Source organism: Podarcis pityusensis (assembly GCF_964106645.2).
Source record: "Podarcis pityusensis genome assembly, chromosome: 4".
Taxonomy (NCBI): domain Eukaryota; kingdom Metazoa; phylum Chordata; class Lepidosauria; order Squamata; family Lacertidae; genus Podarcis; species Podarcis pityusensis.
The window spans coordinates 44,456,558-44,483,267 of NC_138027.1; the positions used below are offsets into that span (position 1 = coordinate 44,456,558).

Sequence of the window (26,710 nt, forward strand, 5' to 3'; positions counted from 1 at the left end):
CTTCAAAGGAGCACCCCAAAGTGCTGTCCTCCCATGACCTCCACCCAGAGGCAGTACCTGCCCCACCCCCCAGGCACCAAGACTTCACATTTGTGGTGTTCTCCTGACCCTTCTGGGCCCTGCCTGGCCTGCAAAGGTGACACTCTGCAGGTGTCAGGGTGGAAATATTGCCCCATCCCCTGCCCCAATTCTGCTGCCATCTCTGTTGGTAGAAGCCTTATTGGCCACAGTGCTGGGCAGCCTCACAGCTGTAACAACAGCTGCCAAGTGGAGCTCTCTGCATACACACCCACACACACACCCCCACACACACCCCCCCACACACACCCAATAGATGTGCGTGCAAAGGAGAGGCGAGGGGGTGCTTGTGAGCATTTGGCAACGTGGTGCAAGAGCAAAATTGTATAGTCTGCTGCAGACCTTTTCCCATTTTTTTTTTGTGCTATACAAGACATTAGGCATTAAGGGGAGGAAGGGAAACAACTCCCAGACTCTAAAAGGAAGCCAGATGACGATTCGAATGAAAATGAAAAATCCAGAAAGTTAAGAGAGTAGTGTATTCATAAAGTGATTGGATGTCAACATTATATATGCAGTTTCTTAGAATAAAATTTGGATTATAATCTTGAGGATTTTGGAAACAAAAGAACTGTTGATAGTTATAAAATCTTATTGCTGAATTATATTGTATTTATTTACCAATGCGCTGCTATTCTTCTTGTATCGAGTGTGTGGGTATCTTGTGTTTGCCCCTAGACCCAGAAATAAAGGTGAGGGAGATAAAGGTTTGAGTAAGTAAGGCTACAATATTTTTTTTAAGTGGATCTCCAGTAAATGTTATGCTAATCTACCCAACACCTTTTCCAGATGTACCCAATATCCCTGGAGTGAACCCAAGGAGACCTTGACTTTGACCCTCAATCAGTCATTAATATTGTTCCTTTATAATTGTAGGCATGTATGTAGTCTCTAAGTAAGACAGCATTGAATATAATATTAAAACAAGATCCTGTAGCACAAATCCTCAAGGACTTAAATGTTGGAAATAAATGACATGTATAGTGGATTGATATTCACAGGTGCTAGACCAGTGTGCAGAGGAAAGGATAGGCTTGACGAGAGTCAACAACATGAGGCTGAATATTGATAAGCCAAAGGTGCTGTGGGTGACTTTCCTGTGCTTGGGAGTTAGGGAGCCAGTCTGTTCTGGTTGGGGTTGCACTCCCTCTGAAGCAACAGGTACATAGCATGGCAGTATTGCTTGATTCAAATATGTCATTTGTGGCCCAGGTGTCAGTGGCAAGGAGTGCCTATGCTTAGCTTTGGCTGGTTCCCTTGCTATGGCCATTCCTGAATATCCTTGCCTCAAGAACCCACACTTTAGGGACCTTCCAGACTAATATAATGTGCTCTATGCAAGGCCTCCCTTGAAGATGGTCAGTAATCTGCAGTTGGTGCAAAATGTGGCCGGCAGGGTGTGAAGAGATCTAGTGAGAGGACCACGTGTCTCTGAAACCTTGAATCGACTTCCTGTGTTCTATGGGGCTCAATTAAAAGTGTCCACAGAGTTTTCAAAGACAGTTTTGTTCATCCATAGGTTTGAAACATAGGTGTTTGAGATTCAGCAGCTTGTTGCTAAATATTAGTGCAGCTGTTAACTGAAAGGTTGGTGGCTCAAGCTCAAAAAGGGATGATTGTGGACTCCTGCATTGCAGGGGGTTGGACTGGTGACCCTCAAGGTTCCTTCCAACTCTATAGTTCCATGACTCTGTGTTTCTGTTTGCACAAAAATGAATTTTTAAAAAACAAGCTATAGAGAGGATAATTCTTGAATGCCATGATCCAAGTCTGGGGAAGTACTCTTCGGTTAGACAACCCCAGCAGAGATTTAAAGTCAGAATTTATGCAGAAAAGTAAAGCATGGGAATATAGGCTGTTAAACCTTTAAAATACACCTTTTAAAGTGAATTCCAAAACGTCCCTTTAAAAGGTTTCTTTCCCTCTTCCTCCAGCACAGGAAAAGACCATGTTTGGTAAGTTAAAAAATGGTATACTTACAAAGTTTCCAAAGGACATGTTCACATACTTCAGAACAGTTGCATAGGCTGTAAAGCTTATCATAATTACAAAGTGGTGAACTTTCCTAAATTATTAGTATAGGAACTCAGGAATGTCATATGAGAGCCATGGGTTGAGTTGGAACAACCAGTTCAAACCTCTTCACACATTGAGCTTCACATGTAGACTGGAGAACAAAGACTTCCCCCAAAGGTGAGGGGAAATGGACATAGCTAAGCCGACAAAAGTCCGTATAGTTAAAGCTATGGTTTTCCCAGTAGTGATGTATGGAAGTGAGAGCTGGACCATAAAGAAGGCTGGTGACCAAAGGATTGATGCTTTTGAATTATGGTGCTGGAGGAGACTCTTGAGAGTCCCATGGACTGCAAGAAGATCAAACCTATCCATTCTGAAGGAAATCAGCCCTGAGTGCTCACTGGAAGGACAGATCCTGAAGCTGAGGCTCCAATACTTTGGCCACCTCATGAGAAGAGAAGACTCCCTGTAAAAGACCCTGTTGTTGGAAAAGACTGAGGGCACAAGGAGAAGGGGACGACAGAGGACGAGATGGTTGGGCAGTGTTCTTGAAGCTACCAACATGAGTTTGACCAAACTGTGGGAAGCAGTGGAAGACAGGAGTGCCTGGCGTGCTCTGGTCCATGGGGTTGCGAAGAGCCGGACACGACTAAATGACTAAACAACAACAACAAGAAGCCTGGCAGCACAGCTTACTCTATGGTTTTAACCCTTTCATGCATTAATTAGACTTAAGCATGTTGGTTATATGAGGCTGGATATCTATATTTAGTTTTAAATGTTTAATTTTGGAATTGATTATATTTTTGTTTATTTTGTTTATGACTAGCTCTAATACTAATAATTACACGATAAGCTAAAATCATATTAAAACACATGCTGAGGAGAGCCATTACCTGTTTAGGTGTGTGAGATTTGCAAATTCCTTTTCCTCCCAGCCTAATATATTGATTCGGGGAAAGTGATAGGAAAGGTGGAAGAGACAAAGTCTTTCATGTGGGGGGGGGGGGATGAGGGATAACAAAGTGTCTCCTGAGAGCTTTCTGTGAGCTTGAGAAGAATAATGAAGCACGCCATGGTGGGGGAGGATTGCCTGATGCACTCACCCACATTACTAACAGGTGTAGGATTACTAGCACAGCTGATAATTATTGCCCACAATTATTGATAGAGCTCTGTTACTTTAGTCCATTTGTATTTATATATGTTTTGCTTTCTGCAATCATGATCAGACATTTCATTTAACACAGGCTAGATGCGACTATAGGGTTGGATTCATGTTTTTAATGAATAGAGCAGTAATGACACATAAGGTGACATTTAATGCAAAAGTAAAATGAGAGAAGTTACTGGTTTTTAATAATTCACTGGAATGTGTTTTAGGTGCTTTATTGAAATGGAAAGACTTTGTCTTTCTACGAATGGAGTTATATCTCCCTCTTTTGGAAAATCAAGGCATGACCTGTTTTAGAGATAAGACTTTGCTTCCTTGATTTAAACTGTTTTTCATTTTCTTTATACAAGTAGGCAGATAAACTTGCTTGTTTTCCAGCCATTGACATTTATATTAAATATTTAACACAAGTCCAAATGCAAATACCGGTAGGTAGCTAACCCTAAAATATCAGGGGACAGTGTTAGCAGCATCTGGATCATTGGAATTTCCATATGGAAATGTAGCCACATGCTTCTTTTTTAATAGAAAGTTACTGTCCTTTCGGCTGTTCTGTTTGTCTTTCCCACCACAGCTTAAATTTGTTCTTCTAACTTCCTTTTCCTTCTACACCCCCCTGTATGTTTCCTTTTTTGAAAAATTCATGAATAATTACTAAAGAGCACTAGCTTGCTAATATGATTAGCTTTATTCATTAATTGCTCAATAAGGGGGAACTTATGGGAACATAACTTACTGCTAGATCACCACAGTGAGACACACTATCCCCATCTCTGCCACAGAGATCTTGCATCAAATCAACAGAACCCATTACTCCTACTCTTCCTGCTGCTGGGAGGAGACTAAATATGGTGAAAGAACAAAACCCAAAGCACCACTTTGGTGTTGGGACGTGGTATGAGAAGGAACTGGCTGCCATAGATCCTGTGCATCCCATCCTGATGGCCAGAGGACCAGTGACACAGGCAAGAGGCTATAGAATGCCCTGCAGCCTCAGCCAGCTTGTTTTAATAGGGTATTTCTGCAACACCTAGATATACTATTAATGTTAACAATTTTTCACTCTGCTGCTTTGGTGTTTTGTTTAGGTTTTTTATTTTTATTTTATTGATCCTTAGTATTCATTTACTCAGTTATTGCCCTCCTTTTTATAGATAGAGTAGATATAAAAGGATGGCTTATAGTACTCAGCAACATTAAAACCACAATAAAATGTAATCAAGCAGCATCAGTCAAGTATTAAAATGTCAGCAGCACTAAAATAATAGTAACAAAAACTCTCTTGGTCTTAACAGACAAATACAGTTTTGTCCATGCCCTTGTCCTTTCCAGAAGTGAGGGACATGGCAACCCACTGGGATTCCAAAAGTAGTGTCACCTCCCAAAAAGCCTCAGATCAGGGTTTTATAATAGTAGTATTGAAACTCAGGAGGTAGGCAGTAGCAGCTTGTGCAGCAGTGTAGGCAGAGCAGACCTACAGATTTAGAAGCAGACTGTAGCCCCCTTTTCTCATTATTTCTGCTTGTACAGTGAACATGTTGACAGTGACAGGTTCTGTCCTTTCTGTCTGCACACTGAAGTGTCCATCTGTATCATGAGATCAGGAACGCTTGTTCTATTGAAGAAGAGTTTGGATTTGATATCCCGCTTTATGACTACCTGAAGGACTCTCAAAGCAGCTAACATTCTCCTTTCCCTTCCTCCCCCACAACAAACACTTTGTGAAGGTGAGTGGGGCTGAGAGACTTCAAAGAAGTGTGACTAACCCAAGGTCACCCAGCAGCTGCATGTGGAGGAGCGGGGAAGCGAACCCGGTTCACCAGATTACGAGTCCACCGCTCTTAACCACTACACCACACTGGCTCTCCATTGGAGCCTGCAATGATCTGTTTTCTGGACATTATGCTTTCTGTTCAGCTTGGGAACTTTCACTGCCAACTCCACCTCTCCTTTCTGTCAGGCTGCACCCCTGAACCTCCATTAGGCACAGCTAGGCTTTGCCTTCTGAATGACCAGGCACCATCCGCTGATCTGCCAGGCATCACTCATTCACTCCCAGGCTTAACCCCTTGCATTTGAGGATCTCGGTCATGGGCTGCACCAAGAGGGACTGTGTGCCCGTTTATGATCACCATCATATCTGTTATAGAGGCGTTTGTGTCCCGATAAAGGTTGACCAAGGTTTTAATATGCATTGTCCAGAGAAGTAAGGCCTTAGCCTCTGGTGACTGATTCTTGCTTCCAGCAAAGGGAAGTGAGCTCCCTTTTTCCTTGCGCTTATGCTTCGGCTTGCTAGCCTCTTGCTGTTGTATGTTGCTAGGTCATTTTATTTATGTTTTGTGCTCAAAGCAGTTTCTGGGGGAAAAAATCAACGGATGTGCACATGAAGAGGAGCTTGTGTGTGATTCTGCTGATAGCTTCATTCTGCAGTTAGGTTCCTCATTGTACAGAGATTGAAAGACAGAAAATATGGTTGCCAAGAGGACTAAGTGTACCAAACCTCCAGAACTGGTGAGAAATCTTCAGGCCATAGCCTAGGATTCTATCTTCATTATCTCATTTCAAATATGGTGTGTGCTCCCTGAATGCTCAGCTCAGTTTCTCTGCATTGTGTATTCATCAAATCTTGTGTCTCGCACAAATGTCAGGCTAATGGAATGCTATAAATTGCAGAGGATAGAGATAATAGCTTCTTATATACTGTCCTTGTAAATAACCAGTCTCTCTGACATTTGCATATTTATATTAAAGCTGTTCCACTCAAACAGTATTTAGCATGATGATAGTCTCTGATGTCCGGTTGTATTTTAGTCACTTGCTCAGAAGTTACATTTGCCAACAGCTATTTTCAAGTGACTGCATGCCAAGGTGGTTTAAGGAGTGATTTGTAGGGTGGCAGATTATATATGTGCTTGTGTATGTGTATGTGTGTATAATCTGAAGTAGGCTTTAGACAATAGCAAGTGATCCCATCTCCACCCCATGATTATATTATGGGGTGTTGTCAAAACTAGCAGAACAGCAACTGGAATTTGGTCTACTTGTCAAAGTGACAGAAATTTTATTTATTTGCATACTTACTTTGGATGTCTTGCACCATAAGCTGTTTCAGCTGGGGCATGCCTGCTTGATTTATAAGTTCAGCTCAGTTGCTTTATTTCAAGTATACAATAGTGCTACAGACTGGTTTTAGATGTGAGAAACCCAGATTCAAATCCTCACCAAGCCATAAATCTTCCTGTGCAGCCTTGGACCATGCTGCCATTCCTCAGGCTCACTTGCCTTGCAAGAGATTGCTAGCTCCGGAGTTTCTTCTGAATGAAAGGCACTCCATTCCTAAGGGATAATAATTGTGAAGCTTAACTGGCAATATATGATATACTGCTATGTAAGGAATGCTGGGTTTTCTGCAGATGTATTTTTTTTTATAGACAAACGCATCACAAGACTTTTCAAAAAAATGTCTTACAAGCTCTAGAAACTTGGGGCTAGTGTTGGGCTTGAGGAAGAAAGTGCAGTTTTGTTTGACCCCCCCCACCTCCAAAGGGGGACAGCTTGCAGTAGTGGAGGGCAACAATGGTGTCAGTGAAAGCAGTACCAGTCTAGCTGCACAGTACGCTCTCAAGCTAGTGCTGAAAAAGGAAGTGCTAGGCAGACGCGTAGGAAGATCAGGTGGTAACCCGGTGTGGAAAAGTTCATGTCACCCCCCCCCCATTGGTGGGTTGTTTTGGGGGGTTTTTGCCTGCAAAAATGGTTTTACGTTATTTCATGTTTTCTTACAAAGGAATAATAATAATAATAATAATAATAATAATATAAACAACTTTTATTTATATCCCACCCTCCCCGGCCGATCCTGGGCTCAGGGAAGCTAACATCAGATACATAACATTGGTATAAAATCAAACAATAATTGCCTCCTAAAAACATGTCAAAATAAAATTAAAGTCTAATTAGATGGCTTTCCTTAGGGTTAGGGTTGGGAACAGTAAGTGCTCCACTGAATTGAAATTTCAGCCTTCATGACATAGGAAAACGGCCAAACAAACAGCTATTTTTGTGGAGGAGGGTCAAGATATTAACTGATATGCCTGAAATTTCATATATAGCTATATAATCTCTAGTGTAGTAAGATAAGACCTTTGGAGCAGGCATTTTTTAAAAAAAGTTTTTTTATGAACTGCCCTAGTAGGGCAGTAATTATTCCTTGATAATTGGCACCTGGGGCAAACCTCCCCCTGCCCCCCCTTTCCTACGCCCCTGCTGCTAGGCAAACACATTATCTTGCTTATTGCCTGTGCTGATATACACAGAGCTCTGAGGCTTTGATGATAAGGAAGATAATGGAAGCTTCAACCACCTGTCCCACTTCTCTTTACCGTCCCAGGTCTTTAATTTATTATTTTAAAAGGAGGCTGGTATCAACCTTTGTGGGCCCTGTCATTTGCCTCATAATGTCAGGTGCTGACCCCAAGCATGTAGAAACTGACCCAAAGCACATAGAAAAATACCTTCAAGAGCCCTTTGGCTGGACCAAGCTGTGCAGGCCCAAGGAACACCTGAAAAGCACTGCAGAGCTACTTGAAACCCAGTCTCTTTAGGTTCTCTTGAATATATATATTACCCATGAAGACACACGTACATTCCCATGTGAAAACACATGGTCTTGATTAATACATGGGCAGCCAATGTGGTACGCTGTTATTGGACCCCTCCTCCTATCATTGTTGACCTTTGGTCATGCTAGCTGGGGTTGATGAGCGTTAGAGTCACAACAACAACTGGATGGTGCCATATTAGCTACCCCTGCATTAGGAGATGTGTGCATTGCTTCACAACAAAATTATTTCATAAAGTTTCACAGACTTCTCCCTCCTTATTAATATTAGAATATTAGAAAATATATTCTATACAACTGCACTTGTGGCAGAAATTCTGATCAATGCTTAAGTAGATATTCTGTTGGTTTTTTTAAAAAAAATAATATTTATTAAAGTTTCAAAAGAAGAAAAATCACATTAATAAAAAGGAAAAAAAATTAACAATAAAAAGGAAAAATACAAAGTAGAAAAAAGAAAAAACAGTTAAAAACAATTCCATCTTTTCTTCACTTCTTTTACGTTTACTTGTTTCCCGGACCTCCTCATACCTCCCTCTTTTGTATTCCAATTCAATTTGTTAATCCAACAATTCCTTTCCCTCCTTTTTAGTCCTGATCTTTAATCTTGATATTATAACATTAAATTTTTACATATTAAAAACCAATTTTTCCATATTCTTTTGTACCTATACCGCTAGAAACCACTTAACTTCAATCCAAGTAGATATTCTGTAAAGGAAGAAAAAGAAAAAGAAAAAGGTTTTTGGCTTAACACGTCTCAGAACCTGATTCTGTATGAAGCAACGATGCCTAAGAATTTCAAAGAATAGCTAGGAAAATAGTCCATATATCATTAGTTCCCTGACTGACACAACAGAACAGAATGGTACACGCTTCACTGGTTAGAAGAACACAAAGTGCTTGGTTGGTGACTTGCCTCAATTGTCTGGGGTATTGTGACAGCACATGCTTAAGAGGGGAGATACAGTAGTATCTGTATCATAACATCTGTAATAAGGTTGAATGGAGATTTAGTGTTGCTTTGTCATGTTTCGCATTTCCTTTACAGGAATCTGGATGGAACTTGTAAATATAAGCCCCTGAATTTTTATTTATTGAAGTTCAAAAACCACAGGCTTCCCAGAGTTTCCAGTGTTTTGCTCGCTACACCTTACAACTATCTATCAGCTTGTATTGTGAGGGATTTTCTATGCAGTAATCTGGCAGCAGCCTTCTAGCAGTTCCTTTGATCAATTCTGTCTCTTTATCACTGTCTGAATGCAGTGGTCAGGTGAGATTTATGTACCGGTATATAGACTCCAGGTACACATTGATGCAAGCCTCTTTGTAGGACTGAGAATTCTGTAGTATACAAATGGTGCGTAAATAGCTTCTTGCAAGCTAGAAGTTGACTGTATTAACAATTCTTCCACTCTCCCTTTTTTGCTTTGTATCGAGCATCTTTTTTTCAGTTTGGGAACAATGCCCCTCAGCCAAAAACAAAATACTGTACTGAATATGCACCAGCTTGTGAACTACATCAATTAATCCAGAGTAGTAGAGACCCTCCCTCTGCCGACACACATTCCTGAAGGTGGCTTACAGTGGTTAAAATCACGGCATCATGGTAAAACAGCATGATCACAAACAAAACACAACAAAGACAGGCTCAGCAGATAACACAATCCTTAGATGGAACATTTTCTACCTGGCAGGCTAAAAGCAGACAAAGAAACCCATTCACTAATCAAAGGGGGCCACCTTGGGACAAGGTGTTATTAAAATATTGGCATGTCCACTAAAAAGGCTCTATCTATTGCCTCAACCAGCCATGGATCCACTTTAAGGTGGGGCACCTCTGTGCTTAACCGTAATGAGCTGGCAGGCTACCAATGTGTCCTAGATATGTTGGTTATGGAACTCACCAGTGGGGTGGTGACCCTGGGCTTAATCTTAAATAGTGCCAGGGATCTGATAAAAGATAAGTGTTGTTGAACCGATTGGAAATAGTAAAATATTCTCCTCCTCCTCCTCCTCCTCCTTTTTATTGCCAAGAAAATCCAGCTTGGTAGCATTTGACTTTAAAAGAAGAACAATTCCAAAAATGAGGGGATTGGAAAAAGTGAATTCCATGCTGGGCGTCATTAGGAAAGGTCTTGAAAACAAAACTGCAAATATAATGCCATCATACAACTCTAAGATGCCACTGTGCTTGGAATTCTATGTTTAGGAGCTTATTTGCAATAGGGGGTGGTACTATGGTTAGACCACTTCTGAAAAGAACCTATACACCAGTTCCTGTGCACAGTGTTTGAATTGATGGTTGCTTGCTCTCTAGCTGCATGTAATCTCGGATGACCTTGACTTGGAGCAGAAATGACTTTCTGTGGGATGACCAGTCCAAGTGGAAGTGTGACACTCTTGATGATTTTCTTGGCAGATTTTGATACTATTGCCCATGGCATCCTTCTGAGTTAGGAGCTACAGGTCCTTGCATTGTGGTATTTCTACTCCTGATTAGATGACCAGTTTGCGAAGGTGGTGATGAGGGAATGAAATAGCAGATAGATATAGAATATATTTGAACTTGTGTTCCTGTTTGTTCTTGGTTGTCATAGATTCCAGAACTGAGTCTATCTATCCAATGAGCTCTTTGCTCAGGGCAGCCACTCTTTTATATGGGGACCGTAATTTTTTATTTGTTTTGTTTTGTTCAGCGAAGCTTCTGTTTGTACACAATGATTTAGCTAATTAACACTTATAAAAGCAACCTTATTCTGATTACCTCATTTATAATTAACTCTTCCTTTATTTACCTCTTCAACTACTTTTTAAAATTCATTTCAGACATTTGAACTTAAAACAAATGCTCTGTGTTTATCAAATAGATTATGAGCATGATCTCTGTATGCACTAGTTAGATTGTAATGCTTACTTGAAAAAAGTTGTTGAATCAGTGCCAAGTGCAAAAGCGTAAATGTTTTGAATCTGCAAAATTGTGTGTTCAGTGACTTTTCTTTTGGAGGAGTGAAGGTTGAGTTGGTAACTCTTGTTTTATCTTCAACTTAAAACCTTCAGGCAAGGTGAAACGTTTAATATTGTCTCTTAAATATAAATTCTTAGTGACACCTGGGACTGCTGTGACAGTCTGTAATGAGCCATTGTTATAGACATGCAGGAAGAGTGTTATATATCAGAACTGGATTTGAACTGGAAGATCTAGCTCTGGAAATTTCATGCCCTTCTGTTCTGCATCTTTCAGTTCTCCCTCTAAGACTGTTGCTTGGAAGTAAGGGACTTTCTTCAGTAGGGACTTTCTTCAGTAGGGAGGTTATCATTTTGCCTTGGCCAGTAATAAAAACCTGCCCTTTGTACAGAGATAATACCTCTCAGTATCAGCAAATACCAGCATCTTTTATGCCCTTTGTGGATTTTTGTTTTTGCCAGGACATCTGCTATATCTTTGCATATCTTGTTGAAGTTACAAGGAAAGGTGGAAAATGGAAAGCATAGACTTCAAATAAAAGCATAGATGGGAAAAAAGATTAAATGAGTAAATTCTAGTTTCTGTTAAATCTTTTGCATGTTTAAGGAATTGATAAGGGGCATGTGTCCCCCTAGGTGTTCATTTATTTATTGCATTTATATCCCTCCTCCTCCTCCAAGGAACTCAAGGTGGTGTACATTGTTCTCTTGCTCCACATATAATCCTCCCCACAACCCTTCGAGGTAGGTTAGGCTGAGAGTGAGTGATTGGCCCAAGCTAACCCAGTGAGGTTCATGGCTGAGTGGGGTTTTGAACTTTGGTCTCCCATGTCCTAGTTCAAACACTCTAACCACTGAGTCTGTTGTTGGACTACAACTGTGATCACTCATGACTATTGCCCTTGCTGGCGGGAGCTGATGGCAGTTAATAGTCCTGCAACTCCTGGAAGGTCACAGAATGATGTTATAAAAAGATCATACAATTAATCAAATTATTTTTAACTAGAAGGTTCATACCCAGTGTTATCGGGGAATTCTAGGCAACCCAAAACACAGTGCAGCTTTGAAATCAGTGGTTAAAGTCATTGTAGTTTGAAAGGTTCAGTCTGCTATATTGACTCTCAAAATGCTATGCAATTGCATCCGGTCGAAAACTGCTCCTTTATTTCAGGAAATACCAAAATTTGGTTATGATATCTTGAGAGAGCATAAACAGGAAAAAAACACAACTTTGCAAAATATATAGGAGATACAGTGTGAAGAGCATACGAGCCTGCCGATGACCAGTTGGTTATTTCTGATAAAAATAAGTAAACTAGAGAGGTTTCCTTAGAATGTCTTCGCAAAGATGATGTCCTCAGAATGTTCTGCAAGCTATTCACCCCTTGACTTTGCCGCATGAAAGTGATTGACACATGGCATGGAAAGTACGTTGCACTGAAATGTATGCTCTAATGATTCTGAATAGTTTAGCCATTCATATGCCTTTATCTATCCAGGAGTTACATTGCAGGTGATATTAAGCCTGGGAATAGTAAGCTGCATTGCACATTGCAGAAGTTTTTAGAATGCCTCTGGCCACCTAGTTCTGCTCCTTCTCACTTACAGTTGAAGAAAGACGTTGCCCTTTTCAAATTACCTCCAAATGACAAAATGTGCTTCCTCAACATAAAACCTTGTTCCCTGAATAATCATTTCCATTTTATTATTCACTTGCTGCTTCTTTTTCTTGAAATAGTTTCAGACTTTGGGATCTCTCTCTTTCTCTCTCTGTTCTATGACTTCTACAAATATTGTATGTTGGTAACCATACGGACTGAGGGGGGTGTTGTTTTGTTTTTTTTAGTTTGAAGAGATTCATCCCCAGCAGATTGAATCTGAGGCCGCAACACTACCAGCAAACATGATTTAAATGCTGTTATAAATTGCATTTGCTGGAAGAAAGGGAAGGATAACGGACTCTGTTGACGTAGCCTAGTGGTTTGGGACTCTATCTTTCAGGAAATAAGAATGTGTACATTATTTTTAGTTCCTGTTCTGGGAAGGACAGTGATACAGATGTAGAATTCAAATGTCATACTGGCTGTTCAGAATATTCAGAACAGGCTGCAAAGCGTGTGTGGAAGGGGGAGGCAGAGAAAGAAAATAATTTATATCTTGTGTTTGCTGTCAACAGACTAACGTGGACTGACCCTCTGGAAATGGAGAGAATTTTCTGAGTCAGTTGTCCCAATGCTTGGCAACACTAGCAAGTCATCTGGGTTATGATATGGATTTCCTTACCAGCAGGAAGGTTCATGTACAGACATGCACATATATATATATAGAGAGAGAGAGAGAGAGTGTTACATTTTTACAACAGCCAGTTATTCATTTAAGGCTTTGCTGAAAGATAGACTTTTTATTTTTATCTTACAAGTATGTCTGTGAAACTTCGAAATGCACTAGTGTAGGATCACGCTTGTAAGCCCTTTTATTATTCACTGTACAGCACTTTAAAAGGCAGCTCATATTGGCTTCATCATTTAATTAAGGACCGGTTCTCTTGTGTGCTACTTAAACTCTAAAACCTGACGGATGGGGGATGGAGAAAAACAGGGGTTTTTTCCGTAATACATTTCAACCTAAAGATTTAACAGGAGTTTTAAACTAAGAAACCCGAGGGCCCAGTATCTGTATTTAAGCACATTAAACTCTCCCCTAAACTAGATTTCAGAAAGACCTGTTTCTAGATTGCAAAAAAGAGAAAATAATTTCAACTTGTTCCAAATCTTAATGACATTCAGCATTCAATTCTACTGTGTTACCTTAGTGATCCCCCCTCCCCAAGTGAACAGTTTTGAGGAGCTGCTCATTACAGCTGCTTCAAACAGAATTTCCATTTTATGGGAAAGTCTGATATTTCCTCTATAGCAATATAGGACTGGGATACAATTGTCAGAACTTGCACTAGTTTTTGCAGAATGAAGGCTTAAAAAAATCCCCAACACCATCAACTATTGGTCTTGGTGGGAAATGAATAGAACATGCTGCTTTAGCCTAGTTCTTTTCTCTGGCTTTTGACCTAATGAATGTGCCTCCCATGGTATGTTGTTTCCTATTACAGAATATAAAGTGAACCAAAAGTTCTAATAAAAACTGCCTTTTTCTGTAGGAAAAAAGGTGCGATGGAGTCCAGCTGTTCCTCATCCTATTTAAATGTGTGAATCATACGCCCTTTCCCTGAAATTCTGTATTTGGTGGTATAATAGGTAATCATGGATGTTAGACTCCTAGGGATAATTTTCACCTGGTATTTTAGTGTAGTCTGGCATAATTAATGTAGATGACCTACTATGGCCCTGTTATTTGCTTGCCTATGGAGCAGACACAGGTATGGCACAAATGGTTGCTCATAGGGTTTTTTTAGCATGATACGAATAAAACTGTGCACACACAAAATCAGAAGAGCCAATAGTCTTTTGCACAATTGATTTGACCTGGTTCCTCAGTCAGAACACTGCATAGATAATTACAACCAGTTTGCCTCTCTGCCTGCCTCCATACCACACCTGCTTTAAAAATTGTATCTTGGCCATTCTTTCCGCCTTCTTTCTATATTTTTGTAAAGTTCTCAAGTTGACCCAGTAGAGATAGTTGGAATACTCACTAAAAACACAGTTGCTGAAAAGTACTGCATATACTTAAAAGAGAGAGAGAGAAAAAAATTAATATTCTGTTTGTCTGATGGTAGGCTTTATTCCAGTTGCGTAAACAAATAGAAAGTTATTGCCTGGTATCTGGAGTGGAAACACCGAAAGTTAGGCATTGGTTACATTCTGGAGAAAGGGTCCCAAAGATGTAGATGTCCCACTGTGTGAGTCTCTGTTCTCTGGTGACATTGGGCATTGATAACGAAGAGATGAGCGAGAACTGCACTACCATAATGTGAGCCTACCAATCATTGCACTCAGAGTCTTGTCACTCACTCTCAATGCATGCTCCAGGCAACCATGGTAGAGTTGTGAGACTTTATGTTACAGGTAGGGATAGGGATCACTTGCTAAGACAGGTTTTGGTAGCTTACCCATGGCAACATGTACTCTGGCACTGAGACGATCCCTGTGTAAACCAACACCTGCTAACCTCCCTTTAGGCAAACCTAAATTTTATTCTATATATTTGTTTTCAAGATCCTGATTTTAATCTCTATTTTTTTTTGTGTCTACTGTTTTTAATACCTGCCACTATTTTTATTTAATATTTTATACTATTTTATGTAAACTGATTAGAGGTTTATTTATTTATTATTAAGCAGTATATAAAATTTGCTTTAAAACTAATGAATGAATGTGTGCTTTGGAACCTCAAGCTTTCTTTTAAATACAGTCCCAACGTGCTTTTGGCTAAATGTCAGGTTTTTTTCTCCAGGAATTCCTGTTTTGATTTGGGTTTTTTTGTGATTTGTTACAATACTGTAAATTGGGTTCAGTAAGTTTAGATATCTTGCAAATGAAAACGTTGTAAAAAAAATAATTGTACAGTGGAATTAGATGTGGCTGCTGCTATCAGCCTCAAGTTACCTCTCCCAGAAACATTTAGTAGTGTAAAATACCTAAAGGACACTGTGTTGCGTGTTTTTCTAGCCCACTTTGAATTGTCTGCAACTTTGAGGGATGGAGAAACTTGCAATGTGATGATGGCATTGTAGTATATTGACCCTCCTGGCTCTCCGTACCAGGCGTTACCTCAGTCTGCTCTCAGACACAGTGGGTTGTATTCAGTGTTAGTCATTCTGAGTAGACCCATTGAAATTAATGGACATGACTAACTTAAGCTAATCTATTTCAATGGGTTTACTCGGGCGGGGGGGTACTTAGCTAGATACATCCATGTGTTTTTATTTGTATAATCATTTGTATTATATGCAGCAGCTTGCTGCTTGGTTTTCCCCTCCATAACCAGTTTTGTATTAAAGTTCTTTTTTTGTGTGGACCCTCTGTGGGGCTGCCTCTTCATGATATTTTTCAGTCATGTTTTGAATTGAAAAATGTTACAGAGAAACAGAGGAAGCGAAGAAAATGTGATGCTACTACTTTGTAGCAGCCCCCTCCCCTTACCTAGAATGTATAATTCTGGCCTTAGTTTAACCTTGTCTATTTCTTTTTATATTTAATTTTCTAGGTGGTTATCAAAAGCAGAAGTGGAGAAGTCCTCTACCGTATTTCACCCTGGGCAAGATATGTAACTCAGGGTGCCAATGTGAACTATGACTGGGTAAATTGGGAGCCACCAACCCCATACAGAGTAAGCTATTTTAAATATGTTAGGAATATAGGACGGGCTGGGTATTGGTGAGTGGTATGTTTCCTCTAAATTTACATTTTCTGATCATCTAAAAATGGGCCATTTTATACCAAATTTACTCGTAATAATTGCAAAGCCTTAGATAACGTTTTACACAGAAGATAAACTTATTAGAAGGGAGTATGTGTTCATTTTCCTTTTAATTGTTAGGAAAGTCATTCAAACCACATACACACATCTGCAGATGAATTTGGTACACTTTTTGTGCCTGTGCATTTGTATAAATAGGTAAGCTGGTGGAAGGTCTGCTGGAAAATAGACTAATGTTAGCTGTAATACTTTGGTTGAAATTACATAAAAAACGGTGCTTTCCACTATATTTGGAATCTGATGCTCTTTTACAAGTAAAAGCTGAAAAAATGATTTCATAGTGGTTGTTTCACTTTTTTATTTATACACTGAGGCATAAAGCATGCAAATGGAATCCTTGCATGTCCCTGTATTTTGAGTTACCGTTCCTTCCCCTCGCCCCCTGCCCAACATGATTACAGAAGTTATTTAACAAACTCGGGGCAATTGAAGATCTTATTGTGAGATTGTAGGACTTGTGGTGTTCTGAAGTATGTTGGTTTTCAGGGAAATTGCATTCAATGTTTAATTTGGTATGCATAAGATGTATCAAGTATCAGTTCCAGTGATACAGATAAACAAAGAAAAAGCTTTGTTTGCAAAGTAGAAATTTACATACAGAATTGAAAAATAAATATCCATACCTATTTGTGTTTACTCTTCCAAAAGTACATAAAAAGTTGTTAGCTGCATAAAAAGTTGCAGCCCTATAAACTTTGTGATTTTTGAAAATCTTGGCAACACTCCACAATATTGTAACCCACTCTGGTATGGCAGGCCTTACAGAGTTATGCAAGTCCCTTGCAATTACAATTTTTGCAGAAGTCAAAAGATTGGTTATTAATTCATGATGTTCCTTCTGCAGTATTACTTCTAATAAGCTCAGTAAAATAACCTTTGGATTTAATGATAGGAAGCACAGATGAGATTTTTTTTTTTTTGTGGGGGTGGTGATAGCAGTCAGGGAGGTAGTACAACATTTTGAGCAGATAATGTGCCTGCCAACAATAGTTAAAAAATAAGTTTAAAACATGCACCTGTTTTCCAACAAGCTGCTGGGAACCTTAGATTTCCCTGGAAGCTGAGCAGGGTCTCCCTGGTGACCAAAGTTCTAGCAGCCGATAGTTCCACGGCCGTCCTTCACCTGCCATTTATAGCACCTGAGATGGGCAGTGGAGTGTGCATCTAGGACTGTTTATTTCTTAAAGGTCAGTCCACAGTGCCCTGTGTCAACTGAGGTTCTACTTTAAATCGCACCACATAATGCTGTGCAACACAGAGAGGGTACTTGACACTCAAATCGACAAAGAAAAGGGTTTCTGGCAGGAGAGGTTTGGGAAAAACAAACAAACCTGGTTTAATTCACAAGAGGTGAATCGAAACGAAACATTCCTTCCAGCTGGTGATCTTTCTTTTTCTGGGAAAGGCTTTTTCAAGGCTGAACCCAAGCAGCTCACTTAATCTTGACCATTTTGGTATTCGGTTGGTGGCAAGGGACTATCATGACCAAAGAGAAAGTTTTGTGAAGGGAAATTGTACGGATGATACCAGTCTTGAGACTGAAGTTGTCTTGCCCCCCACCCTACGAATTTATGTGATTTGTTATATAACAGCTGCATTTATCTTAAAGTGAATGTGCTGGTTCAGATTACCAGTTCTTGTCTAATATAACTGACAGCTTCTCACATTTTTATTCCCAAATCATTTTTCCATTGTGCAGCGGAGACATCCTGTTCCTAAGAAGCCTAAAAGCTTAAGGATCTATGAATCTCATGTGGGAATTGCTTCCCCTGAAGGGAAAATAGCTTCATATAAAAACTTCACACACAATGTACTTCCGAAAGTCAAGGATCTTGGTAAGTAATATCTGAGGCTTCTTCTGAGATAAATTTTTAATGAGCCCTGTGCTTTTATTAGAAAAGCTCATTTCGAGAGTCTGTGGATTGTCTCCGTATTGATATTTAATGCATCATAGCAATGTATTTTAGTGTGCTGAACATTCTTTTGTACTGAACTAAAGGTTTTATATTTTTTTAAAAGGGACTGAAATCCTCATGTGGATGAGTGCTTTTTATAGTGCTTAGATCATTTATTTGTGGAGTACAACAACCAGAAATAAAACTCGTATTTGAAATTATTAATCTAATTGCATGTATCATCCTGCATCTCTGCGTCACTGCATTGTTGCAAGCAAAGTAGCTAATTTTTCTTTAGTGCATCTGTAAAGGACCAAGCATTTTCTTAAAAGCTAGATAAAAAAAACAACATTTTAAACATGCATTTCTAAAACTATTTTCTAAAACTGTTTTATAGCTGGATGCATGGGTTAGTTGCCAAGAAAACAATAAAATTAAATAGTCATGTATAAACTAAGTAATACAGAACAGAAAAGGTTTGCATAACTCTGTATTCAGAACTACTGAAGTGAAGAAAGTTTTAAAATAATTCTTTTAGAGGCAGTTTTTAAAGCATTTTTAAATACTAATATAAACCCAATTTTACAAGTGAATACTCAATATTAGGAAACAGAAACACATCTTTGCCCCGGCAAAAATAAAGGGGAAATGATATTGAAAATTGATTTTTCACTGTTGATTGAAATGTCAAAATATGTATGCCAAAATAATTAATATACAGTCCTTCTGAGCATAGCCCACCCAGGGCAATTCAGAACATCATAAAACAATGCATAGCAACAATGTTAACAATGCCTAGGCCAGTTAAAAGAGTTTACAGACATCAGTATAAATTACCAACAAAACAATTGCTACTCAAATGGCCAATTCTGAGAGAATAACCTTTAGGATAAAGTGTTCCAAAGAAGAGAGATTTTAAAGGCCTTGTTTCTTGTACTCACCAGCTGAATCTCCCAAATAGCCAGCCAACTATGCAGAGCTTCTGCTGCAGACCTTAATATCCAGGCAGATTCATATTGGTGTATGTGGTTCTTCAGGAATTGTGGCTCCAAACTTCTAAGGCTTTAAAGTTCAAAACCAGCATCTGGTGCCACTGGTACCAATTGGCATTACATGTCCTAATCTTGTTTCCACCAGCAACTGAGAAGCAGCATTCTGCCCTAATTAGAGTTTTGGGACCATCTTCAAAGGGAGACCCACATAGAACAGATTGCATTAGACTATCCTGAAGGTGACCTAGACAAAGTTCAGTATCTCTAGTTAGGGTCATATTTGGCATATCAACCTCTTCTGGGAAACACTCTCCTAGGCACAGATAGTGCAGAGTTCAGTTCAACCTCAGCGAGACAGAATGTACCTCTCTATCCAGATGCTTGTTTAGGTAACGTCACACCTAAACATTAAGGGCTTTAAAGGTTCACACCAGCACTTTGAATTTGACCCAGAAATGGACCAAAAATCAGTGCAACTTGTGCAAAGTTTGTGTCACATTGTGGTCTTATGATTCCTACCAATATCTGCATGGCTCAGCATAATTATGTGTCAAGTGATGCACATTTAGACAAAAATCCAAACTTTGCATTTATACTAGTAGGACCTGAGCAATCAGAGATTGACTAGGAAAGGGGTCTTGAAGTCATGGGGTAGAAGACCCCTTTCCTAGTCAATGTAGAGCAAAATGGGGTACGTACCATGGGTAAAGAGATCTGCTCCCTCTGTACTCTTTCTGTGCCTTCTGTACCTCTTCCGTTGCATGAGTGGGCCTTGTCCCACACATGCAACAACTTAGTTGAACCATACTCACGGTGTGTACCATATGACATCAATCCAGTATGCAGCAGTTGTGCATAAATAGTCTATAAATTTATTCACGGCATGGAGAAAGTAAGTAAGCTTTTAGATCTCACTCATAGTACTAGAACCTGGAGTTATCCAATGAAGCTGAACTGTGCGAGATTCAGAACAGACAATGAAGGAAGCGTTTCTTCACAAAGTGTGTGGTCAAACTAGAAATTTGTTCCCACAAGATGTAATAATGGTCACCATCTCAACCAGCTTTCAAAGGGATAAATTTATGAGAGCTGTTGTCCTCATGCCCTGATTTTAGGCTTTCCATAAATATCTGGTGTCTGGTGTTTGCCGTTCTGGATGAACTTTAGTTTGATTTAGAAGGTTTGTTAGCTGTTTTTTCTCTTGAAGAAAGCTCCACTTTCTTCAATGGGACTTTCTCTGTAGCTCAGGTGTTGAGGGTTGCAACCTAAGTTAACTAAGCGGATACTACCCATCTCTCACATCTGATTTGAGGGCAAAAGGAAAAATAAGTAATTAAGTAAACATTATGAAAATTTTGAGGAGCAGGTTAAGTGACATGTCAAAGATTTTAGTGAAAACTAAGAATCAAGAGAAACTCTGGCTTCCACAGAGTTTCAAACAGATCTGAAGGTTATCCTTTGCCTATAATCCTTGCTTGGTGGCTGAAGGGGCATTTATTTGCTGACATAAAAGTTAGCTTAGTAAAAGATTTGTTTTAAGTGCTGGTGGTTTCATCATTAAACTGTACTTTTCCCTTCAGATTTCCTTCACTTAATATCACAGAAAAACATTTTGGGTTGGATAAGGGACAAAAAGAAAGGTTTTTCTTTTCCTTTGGTCCTCAGCTCCTTCAGTAAGCTTCAAAGCAAAATTCCATTGCTTTAATGTTTGTTCTTTTAGAGAGATTCCTTGAGGGAAATGAATTTGGAGAAAAATATGTTAACGATTAGATAGAAATGGTGCATGTTTGAAACATTAAGGAAAGCGCAAGGTTTTGTATGTGCATAGTCGGTTACTCTTTTTCTTTTTATGATCAACAGTGTAAATATCAAAAGTGCAGTTGAAGTTCAGGACATGCAGATTGGCATAGTTAATATTCTAAAGTCAAATTATGATTATATTTGCATATTATGTACTTAAAAGGCTAATCTTTCAGTGCTTGAGAAATCAACCTTCCCAGTATGGCTGGGAAGTGATGTCTCCCGTAGGCTTTATTTTGGTAGGTTTGCTCATAACATATTGTCTAAATTATCTTTTTCTGGCTAAATGCAATGTGTCTTTTAGCTAAAATGAATATCTTGTAGGCCAGACACTTTGTACAAATGAGAACAACCATGAATGAAATTTTGTTTCTTCCTTCTTCTTTTTGGAAAAACAGGATATAATTGCATTCAGTTGATGGCTGTGATGGAACATGCTTACTACGCTAGTTTTGGTTATCAGATTACAAGCTTTTTTGCAGCATCCAGGTATGCTAAAGTTTTTTTATGTCTCATGAGTTTACTTTTGTTTTCCAACATTTTTGGGTGTTTTCAAAAAGCAAGTTTTCAGATAGGCCTAACAGTCAGTGAGGCAAAATTGAGTCAAATCTTCTGGAGGCTATATATATATGTTTGGAAGTGCATTTCGCCTTTTATATTCTAGCTTCACAAATGTAGGAAATTGTTTTGCATTCAGTTGTTCAGTAGCTGCACTCAGCTGTGAAATACCTACATCCTGAGTTGGTATAATCTCATTACACATATTTGGAATCTGCTTGATACAGCAATCGGCTTTATAGATCTGGCTACTTTATTGCTTGAAAGTTTCCTTTGAATCATCAGTAAGAGCCAACTGATTAAAAGGCTTTTAAACCATGGAAAAGCAGCTCCCATGATGATGTATCATCATAATAATTTATTATCTTTATTACTCGCCCTTCATCATATAACACAAATAATAAATATATGGTTGTTGCTGTATATGTGTAGTTTTTATTTGGTCTTAAATTGTGATACAATTTCAGACCAAATAAGTACTACACATGTATGACATAAATTATGTAAGTTAGAGAACTTAAAAATGCATTTCAACTCTCTCAGCTTGGTATGCTGAGTGGATTTTTTCTGGCTATAATCTGTCCTTTAACTCTGTTAACATTGATAACGCCTTGGCCATTGACACCTGAGATAGACATTTTCCAAACTCACCATATTGCCATGATTGTAATTTGTTTTAAACTGTTTTTAATATAGAATTTTGAATTGTTGTAACCTGCCTTAAGACCTTCCAGGTGGGTAAGAAATTAATCAATCAAACAAACAAACAATGCCTTTTGCTTGTCCGAGCAGAGGAAAGAGGTGTGTATAGACGCTAGGATTCTGCACCAGATACAGCCAAGCCCCAAGCCAAATATTGGGCCTTTCAGAGGGATTTGGACATTGTCACAGTTGAGTTTGGGCAGCTATGGATTGCTGTGGGTGGCCTAGAGCATTATTGGGGTATTAGAGGGTGGCTAAACCCCACAAAAAGCCAAGACCTCCCTGACCACCAGCTATATTTTCCCAGGAGAAGGTACGAGCTTGGTTCTCTCTGAATCTCCTTCCTGCCTGCTGTCCTGTCCTTGAAGAAACATGCTGCAGAATCAATGCCTCGGTGCAACAACTGTTGTGTGCAGGCATCATGCAGGGTGCTGGATGCTCCTTCACAAGCGGCTTCCCTGCAAAGAAGGAGCATTCTACAGAGTTGATCCTTCTCTGTTTTCAGTTGGGATGGGGGAATGGAGATGCAATGTCTTCTTCCCCTGCTCCCTTCCCAGCTACATGTCTATAGGAGAAAACAAGCTTGCTCCATCCTTCACATGACAGCTGGATAGATATTTGAAGATGGCCATCATATCTCCTCTCAGTCTTGTCTTTTCTAGGCGAAACATACCCAACTCCCTCAACTGTTCCTCATAAGGCTTGCTTTCTAGACCCTCGATCATCTTGGTTGCCCTCCTCTGCACACATTACAGCTTGTCAATCTCCTCCTTAAATTGTGGTGCCTAGAGCTGGACAGAATATTTCACGTGGGCAGAATAAACCAGTCCTCTAGATCAGAAGACTACAAAGTTGAATTCCTCCCATAATTTCCTCCTGAAATGCCTGAGAAGTGATGCGAATTAAAACTTCAGTCTTTCCATTTATAAGGTACTTCACTGTGTTGAAGTGCTTTACAGTCGTTATCTTATACATGCTCACAGCACCCATGTCAAGACAAATTGGCTTTCATTTCTTTAAGCCTGAACAAGGGAAAGTGATTTGCCCTCTTTTTTCTGTTCTAAGTCTCAAGCGTTTGCAGTGTGCCAACCTGTGCAGGGAGTAAAAAAGCTACCTCCTTCTACTGAGTCAAGCTATTAGTCTTCCAAGGCCTGGGATTGCCTCCTTTGATTGGTAGCATCTTTGAAAGAGCTTATCTCACCCTTGCTACCTAGGACCATTTGAACAAGAAATGTTAAAAAACCTCATACACACAAAGCATATGTGCTACCATTAAGCAAGTATATATGATTCTAGTGCATAGTAAACCAATAACGTTCAATGTTCAACATTTTAGCCGTTATGGACCTCCAGATGACTTGAAGGAACTAATTGATGTGGCCCACTCAATGGGAATTACTGTCTTGCTGGATGTTGTACACAGCCATGCATCAAAGAATTCTGAGGATGGCCTGAACAAATTTGATGGCACAGATGATGCATTTTTCCACTCTGGTCCTAGAGGAACACATGCATTGTGGGATAGCCGACTTTTTGACTACGCAAAGTAAGTATAAATAACTTGTGTGAGATACTCATTATAAAACATGACATTTAAGAATAGTTGTGTATGCTATTCACTTCATTAAGATGGCTCTTGAAAAAATAGGATTATTTCATTTTTCCTGAAATAATTCTTCAGAATATCCTCCCCCCCAAAAAAAAATAATTCCTGTTTGTTCGTTCTTCCTCTTGAATGCAATATGCCAAGTTGAATTTAGAGTCTCTTCACTCATCATGTTTATAGAATGTGTTGGCTGAAGACAGCAGTAATTTCCCAGGATTTTGGAGCTTGGGTCAACATGGAAAGCACCTAAAACAACACGTTAAACGGAGAGATTATTTGCTATTGTTTGTTTATTTAATAAAATTTATATACTGCTTGATTGTAGAGAGAACCCCATCAGCTTCAGAGTACTTCAAATCTCCAAACCATTTAGGATGTTGTTGGGAAGAACCAACACTTTGAATTACGCTTTGAAATAAACTGGAAGCCAGTGGCAGATGGGACAAAACAAAACAAAAAAATATGACATTGAATGCTGATTTCAGAAACCAGTCTGGCCACTGCATTTTCACTGGCTGAAGTTTGCAAACAACTACATAGTAATGATAGCGATAAGAAGTTATACTTTTGCAATACCACTGCATGTGCACAGTGCCATATAAGTAAACTTTTTCTGAGGAACTTTATGCAACTTGGCCCTCAAGTGGAATTTGAAGAATCCTCAGCCTGCTGGGACAGGATTACAAAGCACTTTACAGATACCTGCTCCAGGTTAGTTTCTGCAGGTGTAGTGTTGATAAGGAAAGCTAATGAATGTAGCTTTCTCTTGGATCTATCATTGTAACTGTGATCTTGGTGCCTTGGAGTACAATTATCAGCTTTGGCTGATATATACTTAAAACCCTATCGAGAGAGAGAGAGAGAGAGAGAGAGAGAGAGCATTGTGGTCGTTATCCACACTCTAATAAGCTCCTGGTTGGATTGCTGCAACGTACTACATGTGGGACTGCTTTGAAAATACTCCAGAGAGTTAGATAGGTCCAAAATAGGATTATTAGCAAGATTATTAATGGGGAATGGCAGATACGACCACATTATTCCAGAGTTTTGTCCACTGCACTGGCTCCCTGTTCATTTCCAATTCCAAGTGCTGGTGTTCACTTGGTTCCAAGGAATCTAGGGCTTCATTGTTTTCTAAAGGACTCCCTCCTTGTCCTGCCTGGTCCTTCAGATCTTCATCAGAGGCCTTTCTGAGGGTGCCTCCACCCACCATAGACAGGAAGTGTGTAGTAGGAAGAGGGCTTTCTCAATAGTGTTCTCTCAATTGTCGAATCCCCTTCCCAGAGAAACTTCCCTGGTTACCTAGGTTATGCTTTTTTCAGTGCTTGTTGGAGCATCATCCTCATCATCATCCTAGGACTTTTAATACCAATATGACAAATATGTATTAGTGCATTCAGATCTCAGCAGAAATTGCTTTCTGTTTGCTTTTCTTTTTTTTTACTGGTTTTTAATTTTATGGTCGTCTGCTTTTATATTGTTAGATAATGTTTTATGTTGGTTCTCTGTTTTTGTGCTATTTGTATATTTATGGATTGCCTCATATTTATATATTTTATTTTATTTTTGTAAAATGTCCAACAGACTTTTGTCTTTAAGCAGCCTAGAAGTGGTAGAAAGAAATAAAATATGACAAATTATATCACACTTCCCTGCATATAATATATATATATATATATATATATATATATATATATATATATAAGTTTGAGGATGTGGACAGGTTTGATGTGTGTAGTTAATGTAGTATTAACCTTTTTATCTGGTCATATTCCAAATTATTCAAATTTAGTGGGAATTTTCAGCCAATTAGTTAATGTTTTCTAAGCTGCATTCACGAAGCAGGAATGGCATCCTGTGGCCTTTCAGAGTGATCACAGGTGGGTTTTCTCTGGGGATATAGTGGGCATTTAATTACTGTCAAATTAAATTATGTTATTTTGAGATTACTGTATGTCAAACAATGACATCATCAGCAAACCAATTCATTTGACAAGTTTCATATTTCTGTTGTGGGGATGTGTAAGAGCAGTGAGCATATTTTCTGTGTGAAAATAACAGAAGCTTTTTTTTGTTTTGTTAATGGTAGTGCACTATTGTTGTTGTTACAGTTATTTTAAATTCCTCCCTTATCACCACATAACTCAAGGTAGTACAGGTGCCAAACCCAGAAGTAGTCCCAAAATGTCATAAAGACATCAGGAAAAGGGCTAGGGCAGGCTTACACGCACTCTGCTGACGCATGCGAGGTCTGGAATGGAATCCCTGTGCAAAACGATAGCCTGTATACATTAAACTCTCCTGCCTTCTAAACTTATCCTCGTTGACCACTCTGCAATTTTACACATTGAGCTTGCATAGTACAGTGGGACATGATGGATACAGTTATTAATGTTGTTGTTATTTTATTATATTTATATCTTGTCTTTCATGTGTCATGGAACCTATGGTGGCAAAGATGTGGTCACCCATTTGGACATTAACCAGACTCAGGCCTGCTGAACTTCAGCAAGGTGGTGGCATCATGTGGCTTCAGAACATAACCTGGTTTGAGGGGGCTCTAGGCAAAATGTCCCCCTGGGCTGTACTGCTTTTCTCTCCTACAACGCTCAGCTGCACTGGTCACCATCACCGCTGGCGTTAAAATTTTGGTTGTGCATTTTTGTTTGGCTTTTGGAATTGTGAATGGACAGTGGTGATGTGCAGTCATCTTCAATATTCCCCCCAAACCTAGCCCTGTGCATACGGCTCATAATATATACAAACCAGATATGCTACAGAAGACATAGTTTTAATTTTTAATAAACAGCCTTGCTGGATGAAACCTTTCTTCTGCTTTTACGTTTAAATTGATATTACAGAATAGGA

General features: G+C 39.3%; 1 protein-coding gene across 1 annotated transcript in view; it reads left to right on the plus strand.

The window, feature by feature from the left end:
* Nucleotides 1–26,710, plus strand: part of GBE1 (1,4-alpha-glucan branching enzyme 1) — a 145,975-nt gene that overhangs the window by 47,409 nt on the left and 71,856 nt on the right. Inside the window, exons 3-7 of the mRNA XM_081003909.1 lie at nucleotides 14,008–14,015; nucleotides 16,017–16,139; nucleotides 17,989–18,124; nucleotides 21,375–21,465; nucleotides 23,573–23,782. Coding sequence (XP_080860035.1) covers nucleotides 14,008–14,015; nucleotides 16,017–16,139; nucleotides 17,989–18,124; nucleotides 21,375–21,465; nucleotides 23,573–23,782 — 568 coding nt within the window. The remainder of the gene's footprint in view (nucleotides 1–14,007; nucleotides 14,016–16,016; nucleotides 16,140–17,988; nucleotides 18,125–21,374; nucleotides 21,466–23,572; nucleotides 23,783–26,710) is intronic.